This window comes from Pygoscelis adeliae, unplaced genomic scaffold, assembly GCF_000699105.1.
Source record: "Pygoscelis adeliae isolate BGI_AS28 unplaced genomic scaffold, ASM69910v1 Scaffold113, whole genome shotgun sequence".
NCBI lineage: Eukaryota > Metazoa > Chordata > Aves > Sphenisciformes > Spheniscidae > Pygoscelis > Pygoscelis adeliae.
Window position 1 is genome coordinate 9436608 of NW_008825108.1, and position 13605 is coordinate 9450212.

At 38.6% G+C, this 13605-nt stretch overlaps 1 protein-coding gene across 5 annotated transcripts in view; it reads right to left on the bottom strand.

Moving 5' to 3' along the window:
- Positions 1-277: 277 nt before the first annotated feature.
- TMEM5 (transmembrane protein 5) overlaps positions 278-13605 on the bottom strand; it is a 20468-nt gene continuing 7140 nt past the window's right edge. The window contains exons 3-6 of one of the 5 annotated variants that reach the window (XM_009327584.1): positions 9768-10082; positions 7425-7595; positions 5430-6328; positions 278-362 (exon numbers count right to left, since the gene is read on the bottom strand). In XM_009327584.1, coding sequence (XP_009325859.1) covers positions 5911-6328; positions 7425-7595; positions 9768-10082 — 904 coding nt within the window. In that variant the 3' untranslated portion in view covers positions 278-362; positions 5430-5910. Of the gene's footprint in view, positions 363-5370; positions 6329-7424; positions 7596-9767; positions 10083-11805; positions 11959-13605 lie in introns of those variants that run through there. The other 4 variants (XM_009327585.1, XM_009327586.1, XM_009327587.1 and 1 more) reach the window with 4 other exon arrangements.

Sequence of the window (13605 nt, forward strand, 5' to 3'; positions counted from 1 at the left end):
CTGCGTGTGGGGAAGGTGCATTTGCAATTGAGAAACAAAAAAAGCAACAGCGTTAAGGACTGCTTTGTGGTGTTTCACAGCTCACCAGCAGGCCAAGCACCACAGGCTGTCTGGCAGCAGTTCAAAGGATCGGTCCTTTGGACAGTTAATCTAAGCAGAAGTGACCTGCCCTAGGTTTTACACTGGACGTGAATATCCTCTGGTGGATGTGGCCCTTGGTAACTTATGTTGTGAGGAACCAAATTCAGATCTCAAAAGTCATGAGCCAATGTCTAAGACTTCGGTGCCAAACACCATAAGCTGTGTTCAGGTATCTATAGTTGCATGTGAAGTTTCATTCAGGGAATGAAGAGCATTCCTTGCTGTAAAATGGAAAGCAAAGAGATGTTTGAAGTTAGTCCTCTTTTCTGCTCCTACAAACATAATCCTTTTCACTGAACTTTTAATACAGACAGTCAAAAATCTTAAACAACAGACTATAAATGTTTAAGAAACAAGCACTCAGATGACGTAACAACCTACAGTGAGATATTCTGGCAGCATGCTGTGTCACAGCAAGAGCTTTGCTAAGGCAGAAATTCAGCAAAAGCCTGATTACATCCACACTGAGATTGGGTACCTGGTAGAAATTCTCCATGGGGACAAGGAAATTATATCCCTACCAGCTAGAAAGCAATTTGCTATAATCTGAAAATAACAATGTGAAAAGAGGGTCAGCTGGGTAAAATCAGCTCACAGGGAGAAAAAAGCAAAGAGAAGAGACGTACAAGAAGAAACAATCAGAGTCTGATTAGACAGGGGAAGGAACGAAAATTGGTACAACGTGGCATAACTTGCAGATTCCTGCTTGTATACTCATCAGATGGTATATTGTCTTCAGTTTTAGCATTAGTAAGACTAGCTTTCACTGTAAAACAATCATGATACTCTACAATCATCAGCAAAGGGTTGCGCTGACAGAGATTGATAAATCACTATTAAACGAATAAACCGAACCCTCCAGCAATAAGGAATATGCAATTAAAGACTGCATACCAGAGAGCACACGTCACTGGCTGTCTTAAATCTGTGCCAGCATTTGAAGGAAGTGTGAAGCACCATTTAGATTTCTACAGCAATTAATCAGTACATTCCACTTCCCCTTAGGGGAACAGAGCTGTCCTTAATTCTCCACCTCCATATTCAGAGAGAATGAATATGGAGATCCATATTCAAAAAGAGAATCCATGAGCTGAAGTCCACTGGGCTGTGTTTCTGGAAATTCAGAGTAACTCTCTTGAAATCAAACTACCTACTTCCCACATACCCAATGGTAGCAGACAACAGAATATTGTTAAAAAAAACTATATAGCTTCTGATACAATTCTTTTTGTCTACGGATATAAAGAAATCTTTGTGCTACACCTGAAGCAGCAATTGCCTCATTTATGTTACTAGCAAACAAAGTAATAAGGCTGTCAAAGTCTACTAAGTATTTTATCCTGAAGTTTAGTTCAGTTACTAGATTTGCTCAGCACTGTTATAATAGTATAAATTTCAGTGAAACAGCACCTTTCCCAATATATGCACGGTTTCGCACATTGTGATGAATAAAAGGCTGTTAAATAGTGACACAATCCTGTCCTGAATATGGAACATCTTCAAATTCATCTTGGAGTATCACTTCTCCTGTGAAACTCCTTAACATCAAAGCAAGGTCCAAACATTGTTGCTATGTTCCACCATTACAGGGCAGATCTCCCTGTCCAAATAGTTTCAATGATTCCAGCGTGGTGTGATTTTGATGAAATGCCATTCAACAGAAAGCATGATTAGTATGAGAAAGAGATAAATGGAAGTAGATGAGAAGAGAAAAATAATCAGGTTTTGTGCTAAAGCCTGTCAGAGCTTCTTTCTTTGGGTCTTTCGAGTTTCTTCAGAGATGGTTTACTCTGTCTTCTATAGCATAGGACTGTTTTCACGTCTCATAAATTTCAAGATTTATTATTCCCAGCTTTCCACCATGACAAAGGAAACCTTCCCCCCCCACCCCCCCAGTCAAAAGTAGGAGCAAAGACATTCAACGCAGACCTTCCCCGTGGTCGTGTTTCTGAAGCGGCAGCTGGGGCAGTGGCTGGGCAGCCCCCCTGCTCTGCCCAAGCTGGACCAAAGGCTCGAAGCTGGGTATCTCACGTCCCAGAGTATTTCGTGCGTTAGCACCTAGCACCGTGGTAGCCTCATTGCCGACAAGGGTTGTCACAAATACTAAAAAGTAGTAAATACACAGCCACAGAGGAAGATGTTTCAGCATCTCCTATGTAAATATTATTTAAGGTGGATCTCTTCTCATGGCCGGGGACTACCCTTAATCTTCAGAAAAGAACTCCATTGCAGAGGGAAAAACATGCAAAGAAAGAAATCACTTACGTAGAAACCCTGCATTTTGGGCCCTGAACAAAACTCCTTTGATACAGCAAATTTCAAAATATGACATTTAACAGATTTCTGCTGTTTTAGTAACTTCATCTGAAAGAATCAGGCTAATTTCAGTCATTCAGAGATTCATTTTTCTTTATTTGTGGCCACCTGCACAACTTGCTGTCTTTCAATGGGCTGTGTCTTCATCTGGCTCTTAGTGAATGACTCATTTCTGTTTGATGCATTTATTTTGCATCTCGTATCTTCTGAAAACACCCATTTAATGGCAACCGCACATAATACTTTAGTTCTGTCCTGTTTGTTTTAAAAATGCAGCCCAAGCTACAAATTATATATTCCTGAAGATGAAAAAAATGAAGACCATAGGAATGGGGAATGCTGCCACCCGAAAACCAGAAATTTTGCATTGTCAGATGGGACTGTGCAGAGTATCAACTAGGAAGCAATTTGAGGATACTTACCTAAAGCTATCCTTCTATGATTAAGCTGGTATAAGACTGGCTGAGAGAATGAGTCATGTTATTTCATGGCATGCTTGACAAAATGCATCTGTGTTGTGGGATTATGGATCAGAAACATCTTGTGTTCTACTATAGCGGCGTTCACCGCGTTGCACTCACGTCCCAAGGGTGTTCAGAGAAGAAAACATGAATAGCAAAGCGTGTGCCGCCAGGGCACTCAACACAACTAGGAGACAAGAGATGTTACCGTACAAATACCTGCCTGTGTGGCCAGCCTCTCAAAACCAGGCAGCGGCTTTTGGGTACTGAACTAGAGAAATCTTAAAAGGTTCTTGATTTTCAAAACATGCAGCAGTTTCCTCTGAAGACTGAGGCCTCTTTATGGGATCTTGAACCAGAGACGCTTAAAATACTAGCCACACTGAAACACCAGACACTACGGGACTAACGCCCGTTTTGAAACTCTTTGCCTCACCATTTTACTGCCGTGTAGTTCCCAGTTCTCAGATGCATTTTCTCTTAAACACTCTGAATGAAATACATCAGAAATGTACACAGCCATTAATCCTCCTCTGATTAGCATTCCTCTTGGCCCTCGGATTTCACCTCTAGTGCCTTTTCAGCTTTTACGTTCTTTAAAACTAGAGTCGCCTAGAGAGACTTCAACACTCAAAGCAGTCCTCCATGCTCAGATTAGTAGTAAAGATGTGAAAAGTATTTATATTGACAAGATAAAAATACATACCCATTTACTATTTTTTATTGTTCAGGAGACACTGAAGAAATCCTGAAATTTGACCCACCTGAAGAGTTTAAGTATCTATCGGTAACGTGACCTTTTGCAAGCTGTTTCCCTATCAAGAGGATTATTGGTCGTGATTTATGGACTGGTGATTAGTAAGGAATCTATGCAATTCTTTTTAACTGCATAAGCTGTTGGGATGAGAAGAAGAGTTGAGAACCGCTGTCACTTTTGCTGCACAGCATGATTTTTATAGCGTCACATTGGAGTGATCCCAGAAGGGCTTATCGTACAAACTATTTAACTTATCTTTGTGGACTCAGAAAGCAAAAGAAAACCCCAAAACACCACAAAGTCCTGGGATCCAATGTGACCTGTACATCATCCTTTCAGGCACATTTTCATCAGGTCAGCTTTTTTTTTTTGGCTGATTCATCAAAGCCTTTGTGTAGGACTCACAGCACTACACAAACACTAAACTCCTTCTTAGCTACTGGAAAATGGCAGTCCCGACATTCCTTATGGTAGCAATTTTCTTGGAAGCAACAGTTTCTTAGGGCACGGTTGGAATTGCATTTGAAATACTTTTGTCTCTCCCAACATCAGTCTTTATGAACATGCCAAAATAAGCATAATCTCGTTCAACCGTCATTCGTTTCTCCCATCCCAGTAGGAAGAATTCCTGGAAATATTTTAGGACTATGGAAGCTGCTTCTGAGTTTGCCCAGCTCTTAGAGGTTATTACTAACATGCAAGGTTTGCCAAGAAGTAACAGGATTTTATTTCTGTGGTTTTGCAAGTGTTTTGGTGAGGGCAATAAGCCAAGAGAGAAACTTCCAGCACATAGCGATCCTAATTCATACTTAGTAGTTGCTGTGAGAAAGGCTTCTACAAAACTCTTAGTTGTATCACTCCTTGTGTAAGTTTCAGTCATTGAAAGACAGTATCTAAAAAGACCGGAAAAGCTAACCATTGAAATATATTATCACAACTTAAAATGTCCAAGAATGGTAAGCGATCGGCAGCCGGATCCTTTGCAAGCCACTTCCTTATCTACAGGATTACCAACAGTTACAAAGGCTGGTTAAGTTTCTTTGGAAACATATTGCTCTCTAGAAGCCGATCTTTTAAACAGTTTACACCATGTGTCCACAGCCACTCTTAATGTTAATGTTACTGAGCCGTACAGTTGCACCGGCTTTTGAATTCCTGCATGAGAAGGAACCCATATGGCATGCTGAGCTTTAAAGACAGAAAACTGGCTATTGCACCACCTTCAGTACGCCAACGTTGTGTGTGCAGTTAACACCGCTCAGCCGAACGCGCTGAAGATAACAGCACACGCTCACGTCTGATGTACAAGAACAGTAACAGATCCCTTTGGCTACATTTAGCAAACGGTTGAAACTGTTTGTTGTACATGTAGTATCATAAACATGCAATATTATGCTTCTGCCATCTTTTGGAGTTGACAAGTTTCAGCAGCTTTTGAGAAATCAGATAAGCTACAAAGAAATTCATGTTTAAGGCCTGGGGTTCAGAATGCGCAGCTGTTAACTGCAGGTAATGAATCTCCCGCGGCAGAACTTCAGAAAGGTGTTGACCCAAGACTAAATGGAAATGAAAGAAAGCAATTTTGATACCCGAAATTGAAGGGGAAATATATTGCTATGAAATATTTCTAAGAAAGAGTTCTCTTTTTTTACCTTGAAATATACATTTTTATTCCACAGTGTTTAATTAGCCACTTTCTTGGAAATGAAATGTCAATCAAGTAAACAGTTCACATTTTCAAAACAAGCTCTTACCAGGATGTATCTTAATGATTGTGCTAAACCTGGCAATTTTGCTATAATCATACTTTTCTTCTTTAGTCTACATAATAAATTACTCTGTACCATACAGCTTTCATTCTTCTCTCTTCTTCAAACACAGCTGTTGTACTCATGTTGCATTTTAACAAGTTCACATGCGCAAAGATATTCCCCTAAAAAAAAAATCTATCAGGTCACACACCAACATGGAAATTGTAAAACTAGTAACAAAATTGTTGTCATCCTTACAGACATCCTTACCCCGCTAAGTCAACAACCTCTCTGAAAATTGTTAAGGATGGAGGGCCGAACGTCGGCCCTCCAAGCTAGCGCAATTCTTGGCCAAGCTAGCGCAATTCTGTTGACTTCAAAAGGAATGCATCTGCCCTGTGAGATTTCTTTTGTATAAAAGCTTCCACGGAAGGTTAATGGAAATTAAGCTTTCAATCTAGTCTAGATTTTCAAAACGGACAATTTATCCTTTATCACTGGGCAAAAATGAAGTTTCCAAAGTATTAATGAATTTCTGTCTCATCCATGCTTTGAAGTTTCGATACCATTCTACAAGCTTTTTTCTCCTTTGAATCTTTTCTTGTAAGCTCATTTTTTTTTCTTTCTCTAGAACAGCAGGAAGCTCTTTCCAGTTTTTAATAAAGATAAATGGAGCCCCCATGGTTTTTAGTAATTGTAATGGAGCACTGTGGTACATTGATGAATTTCCGCAATCACCTGGTGTCATTACATCTTCTATAACAGGCAGAGATCCATATGAACAAGCTTCATAAATTCTATAGCATTCTGTATTTATTCCCACTGGGCACAATGTCAAATCACTCTGCAGCAAAGCATCTTGATAGTTTTTGAAACTTTCATTTGTTTCTTGAGGCTGCCACCTAGGAAAGTAAAGGGGTTGAAAATTAACATTTTTCCCACAGGCACTGCAATGAAAAAATAGAGATATGCTTTTATTTCAATTATTTATAAAACTGAAAATGCTGTCAATGTAAAAATTTTATATTACACACACAATCAATAGGCTTTTACTTTTAGTCTTAACTATTCTTAAAGAGTCTTCTGAAAATTTATTGAAAACGTCACTGTTAAAAATAGATTGTAACACTTTTTAGATATGGTCCTTTTAGGAAATTATTAATACTTAGAAGTGTAAGAGGCAACTTGAAACGCCATTTTAAATCTTCTGCGTGACTTGGATGACGCATATGTCAATTTACTTCACAGCAGAGTTCAGAAATAGACATACAGGGAGACACCTGATGGACTTTTAACGAATTTTTTTTGGCCTCAAATACTTTAGATCAGTAGAGGTCTGCTCTTCAAAAGTTAGGATGTAAAGCAATCCGTTAACCTGAACCCATCTGCCTGAAGTGCCTCAGAACATCTGTGAGATACGAGTTTACGTCACAGATACAACCCATCTCCTGAGATTCTTCATCAGGGTAGCTGAGGTCTTCCTAAGCACCGCTGTGCCTGCTATCAAACATTTTACAGGTGTTGCTTGGCAAAATTAAGAAATACAATCAGAACCCTATTCCTGTTAGTCAAAAGATCTGTTCTACCTACTTGAAATAAAGAGCCATGCCGTACAGGTTAAATCCACTCTCTTATATGGAACACAACAAAATACAGCTGCCTTTTTCTTCTAGTAAGACATTAATACACACAAGGTGCAAGACAAACATTTCTTCTCCCACCATAATCAAATGTATACAAGAAAAAAAAGATTGTCTTTATATGTAGTATACATAGGAGATTTTTCTATGTATTTAAAAATATGCTTTATGTAAAACATAGCAACAGAAAGGCCATTACGTTATGAAGACCTATATAAAGAGTCTCGGCAATGTTCTCTCTTTTAATCATGACTGGTTACTTTTAGCTGTACTATTTTTTAACACTCAGGAAAGGATCGGTAATAATGAACTAGGCAAAAAAGTCTGAATATTTTCACAAAGTAAATCAAAGTCTTACTGATCTCTGGCTGCAATCCAGCAAAGTTTATCAAGCCCATCCTGCTTCAGAATTTCCATCAGGGTTTCCCTAGAAGAGTTCTTATAAACTGTTCCTAAGAAATTACATAGATATGATCTTGGATCACGTAGCATTGACCAGCTGGGTTCTACAACTGGAAAATTTCTGTAGCTGTAAAAACAATGTACGCATTAGATAACGATATGCTTTATGTCAAAGAAAAAACATTTTGCACCATTTCATCTTTATTGCAGCAGATTCTAAGACTAAAACCACCTATTTGTTGCCAATCCACATCTATAATCATAGACAGACCCACAAGCAAACCAGTGCAAGTCCTGTCCTAAAAGTTGGTCTTTATTCCCTTTGTCCCCACCACTCTCTTCAGAGACATTCCAGAATACTTACGTCTTCTTTCGACATCAGAGACATTATGTGCGCATGTTACAGAATGTCCTTGAGAAACATGCTTTTTCAAAAGCAGCTGTTCTTGACACAACCACCAGTTTTGACTGAAATGGCCGGGTTAATGGTAACTACGGAGTTTAAGTGTCAGCTACCTTAACCTCTGGGCATGATTATCAACTGAAAATACCACTGGTAACCCCTCAAAGGAAAATGTCACTTTGATCTGGGTGGACTTCATTAATCTAATCTTTTGGCTACCAAATAGCTTGTCGTACAAGCTATTTAACTTGTCTTTTTGGACTAACAAAACCAATGTAAAGTCCTGGGATCCAATGTAAACTGTATGCCACCCTTTTAGACATGTTTTCATCACATCAGGCATTTTTCTTTTTTTGACCAGTTCCTCAAATCTTACATCACTTATTTTGGTCAGCATGACAGCTACTGAAACACTGCTTCAGCTGAAGGGCTGGCACTAACTTTTTTCATTACGCAAAGTTAGTATTTTTTCTGGAACAGATGAATGTTAAAAAAGTTTCCGCTCCTTTGCATTCTCAAATTAAGACAGATATTCCTTCTAATGTTATTATTTTTGATGGATCACTGTTCTACTTCCCTGTTGTTTCTTTTTTTTAAGAAAAACTATACCCTGATCCCAATTCTTTACTGGTTTCAAAGGTAGTTTCTACTTTATTTCACAATGATTTCTTCATTGCTATTAATGGTTCTCTGAAGACATACTCACTTTCTTCATCTTCCCAAATTTTGATGGAACAGTCCTTTCCTTGTTCTTCTACGTGATTAATACTAACTTACTTTCAGAAAACCATTTTTTCTTCATGCCAAATATTTTTCAAGGATTCTACACCTTTACTTTCCCTCTTCACTGGGAAAACCTGGCACATTTGCATACCTTTAACCACAATTTTTACAACTGTTGGTGTGCAAGGGCTGCAAACCCCATTGCAATACCCGACCTATCTTTCTCCACCCAGCTTTGCACCCTGGTTTACTGTTGTAACTGTTGTTGCTTTCTATCATCTGTCACCTTAATCTTGGCATCTCAAAACTCAACTTTGTTTTGCTTAGGAACTTCCAATGCCATCAATTCTCTGACACCATCAAGAATCCAGATTTAGTGTATTTCAATGACACTGTGAGCAAGTTCAAGCCATGTATAAAAACTCCATACAGTTTGCCAACTGGCTCAATACAGGATATTGAACTCAAATTCAACACAAGATACGAAAATAATTCTGTATTCTTTTCATCTTATATTACCATGATAAGTAGCTAAACCACCATTAACTCTGTTAATAAGGAGTAAGCTGGAAAAAAGTACATCTAATTGAACCAAAACTTTATCTACTCCACATAAATAGTTTGAGCAGTAAGTATAACAAAAACATTTTTGTGAGTAAGCAGTTAAGCCAGACTACATTACTGTGATACTGTAGTATACTAATTCCAAATGTGAGGCATACAATTTCCTTTTGAGAGCCACAACAGGGGTTAAAAAAAAGTACCACCAGTACCATCCCTTTCCTTTCCTAAACAAGCAGTAGTTGGAACCTGATTACATAAATATCTTTTAATTCCCATGTCACTGGTACATATTACATCAGCAGTTATGATAAATCTCAAGAGTGAATCTACTGAAAAAAAAATAAACAAACAGAAAACCCCACCAGACACAGGTTCATTTTTTTTAAAGCTCCCTAAATCCTAGCATTCTTTTCCTCTGTTATCATTTTTATTGCTAAATGCGATTTCCAAAGATTCCAATGCTTGCTTTAGAAAATCATTAATAGGATCATGTTCTACAATTTACTTACTATAATTGTTTTGGGTATCAGCAGTAACACTCAGATGTATTTTCCATACCTCACGCATAACAATTAAGTTTCAATTGTAATTTGTGTCTACAGCACTTACGTAGCTACTCCTAAAGGCCACTGGAATATATCTTCTTCATTTACCAACGCATAGTCATATGTAACAAAGAGTAGATTTACAAATCCTCCATGTCTTTTCAGGAATGGTCGAATCCATTCATTGTTGCACTGCTCATTTCCAAGCAGCACAACCGCTACATGCTGTATTTTGTGAGTCTGAATTAACATTTGTGCGTAATGCAACCACTGAGTGGCGTAAGTGATCTTTGCTTTTTCTCTTCCATTCAGAACTAGCACAACATTTTCAGCTTCAACTGAGAAGTAGCCAGGAACTACAGATGGACCAGTGATGAAGCTGTGAAAACCAAAACACAAACAGTAAACACCCTTAAGACAAATTATTGACCTCAATCCTCTAAACATCCTTACTACACAGTCTGTACTCCAGAGTCAGTTTTTTTTTCCTCAATAAAGTAAATGCAATATACTGCAAAGTAACTGTGCAACTGTAACCATTTCTGTTGTTAATATCTACAGCTATAACACAGGAATAAAGCTGCCTTCATCTTTATTCAGGAAAAAGAAGGAGATTTAGACTTAAATGAAAATAAGGTATTTTGTCAATAAATCAGAACTACTACCATATTCAAACATCGAAATGTGGATAAATCAATCAACTTTAAAAGAAGGATGTGCTTTGATGTTCACTAAAGGTCAAACTTTTTATTAATTCCAGTAATAACCAATAAATACAGTATTAGAAAAAGAGAGAGGCCCTCCCAAAAATCGGTATACTAAACCAGGTATCATTATGAGGGACAATTGGCTGGTCTGGCATACTACTTTTCTCTGTAATTTTGGTTAAGTTAAGGTTAGACCAAAAAAAGACTGCGTCATCTGATACCGAGTAGAATCTACAACACAAGAGGTAGGCATCTAAATGTAAACTTAAGTTCCTTGTGTGACCCAGGTCAAACTTCAGGCTTTGATACAAGCTAGTTAGCAGAAACATTTTATGTAGAAAATTGCATTTCTAGATCTTGAACAATGTATTTATTTAACAGAGGAATTTCAATCACGTAGCAAAATCATTACATTGCTGATCATTTACAAGTATCTGACAACAGCCATTTATGAACTGCAATGAAGCAAACCCGTGTTTGCCAGCTCCTGCTCTTCAGTTAACTGCTGTGTTAACAGACTATTGACTGAACTCAAAGGATTAGTGATTACACAGCTTGCGAAGGAGTGGAGGGGGAAAAAAAACTAGCAATTTTTTTTTTCAGGAGTCAATGAAATGTTACTTTTCTAGGTCTTCTGCATTACTGCAGTTTTTCAGCTACCAGCTAAACTTAATTTCGAATGAGCATGAGTTTTAACTCATGAAGTGCTGAGTTTGACAGCTAGTTTAAGTTCAAGTGTGCCTCATGAGGAAAAGAAAATTCACAGCAAAAGCTGTAAAAACTACTCCAGTGAGGATATCTGAAGCAGACTGACCTTAGGCAAGCATATTCTAAACCCGAGTTAAGCTGACACGCTGCTGGCTCAGTGGAAATGGCATATTTTGGAGCCAAGATTCATGAGACTTATGATTTGGAATCAAGATTTTTAATAGATTGAATGTAAGTCAGGTCAAGACTTAAATCCAAAGTTTAACAGACAATGAGAAAAGATCACTGGGATTCACAAGAGAGAACACCTTGAGCATCAGAATGCCTAGAATAGTGAACAGGGTATGTCGTTGATCCAATGATCACCTTGTAAAAATAGACCTGGGGAAAAAGGGTTTTCTCTATGGACCCAGTGCTGTGAGGCTGTCAACTTCAGTGGAGTAACAGGATGTACAGGTGGGGAAGAAGCAATGACCTGTGTGTAGGAAAATACGAAGTTTAACAGCATAAAACTACAGTGGGGAAAAAAGAAACACTATGGAAATCCCACACCCGAATAATAAAAACACAGAGCTAAGGTTGTACTATTAACTCCCAGTCCGAATACAATAGGCATTGGGAAATGTAAGGGAGATTACAGAAGCTGTAAAATTGAGACAGTAGTACTAAGAGATTTTCACTACTCACATGTAGGCTAGATCAATGCCTCATCAGGATGATATGTGGAGATTACATTTTTGGACTCGATAAATGACTTGCTTCCCATAAAGTTCCTTTTTGTTCCTTACTAGTCTTAGAACCCATACAAAAAGAAGCTATTCCAGACTGGATCTTCCAGACCTAATTCCAAAGGTTATTAGTCAGCTACTCTGTAATAGCAATATGATTAAGTTTAACACTGCAGCAGGAGAGAACATACCAAATACATCCAGCATACAGATACTCGATATACAATAGAGGAATTACTTAAAAATGAGACAACAAAGAGAACTCTGAAAGGAGTAGCCCAAATAACAAGAAGCTTGCAAGCAGCTTGTAGGCTGTTCAAAAACACTGTATAAGAAGCCCAGGCATGCTGTGTGCCTCAATCCAAAAAGGAAACAACACAACCCTCCCCCAAACCCATAACGCTTAATAGAAAAGTTAGGGAGGCTGTCAAAGGGCAAAGGTCAGCATTGAAAACAATGAAAAGCTTGACCAAACGAGGAGGACAGCAAAGGTCATAAAATACTGCTGACGAAATGCAAACAGAAAACTAAGGCTAAAAAGTAATTTGAAAAGCACCTTGTAGAAGGATGTTTGGGTTGATAGGTAAAGGTTCTTTAAATAGATAAAAACCAAAATGTATAAAAAATATACCAAAAAGACAACTACAGAACTGGAGAGACTACCTGATGACAACAGTTTAAAAAGGGATGACAAGGCCATAGCAGGGAAGATTCCCACACCTAACTCATTCTCTTCAGCAAGAAATACAAGGTAAACCACCACAAGTACTACACCAAATGGAGAATTTGGACCTGGATGGCATTCACTTCAGAGTTCTCAAGGAATGCAAATACAAAAATTGCACAACTGCTGGCAAAGGTATGCAGCTGTCATTACGAAGTGACACTGTGCCTGATGAGAAGGGGCTGCCAGTGTCACTCCCATCTACAAAAACAACTTGAGAGGACTCTGGAGCAGAGAAGTATGACTTCCCTCTCTGGAAGAGTCTATAACAAATAGTAAGATCACTGGATCTTATCAAAAGGTGTGATCGCTGATCACATACGTGAATAAACACTGCTGGAAATGAGTAATCCTGTCTCACTAATCTGAGGGAGATCTGTGAGTGTGTCAATAAGAATACAGATAAAGGTGATCCAGTAGACAAAGCGTCTTTGGATTTTCAAAAAGCTTCACCAAAGGCTATTGAGGAAATTAAATTGCCACAAGCTATCCTTGGCAGAATCCTTTGGCAGGTAAAGAAAACTTTGCTGGTTAACTTTGTTAACCAATATGCTTTCATTCTGGAATGAATCAAGATGGTTGCAATTTGCATAAGGAGGACAGGAGAATGGGACTGAAGAACTGCTGAACAACTGGGGCTAACAGAGACTGGGAGAAGGCAGCACTGAATGTTAAAACTGAGAGGGTGTGACTCTCAATGGAACAGAAATTTAGGAATGCTCTTAACGACAAACGATAAGAAGTTTGGCACTCCCTCCTTGTCCTGGTTTCAGCTGGGATAGAGTTAATTTTCTTCCTAATAGCTGGTACAGTGCTGTGGTGTGGATTTAGTATGAGAATAATGTTGATAACACACCGATGTTTTAGCTGTTGTGTAGTCAAGGACTTTTCAGCTTCCCATGCTTCCCAGACTGAGAAGGCTGGAGGTGCACAAGAAGCTGGGAGGGGGCACAGCCAGGACAGCTGACCCAAACTGCCCAAAGGGACATTCCATACCATGTGATGTCATGCTCAGTATATAAGCTGGGGAAAAGC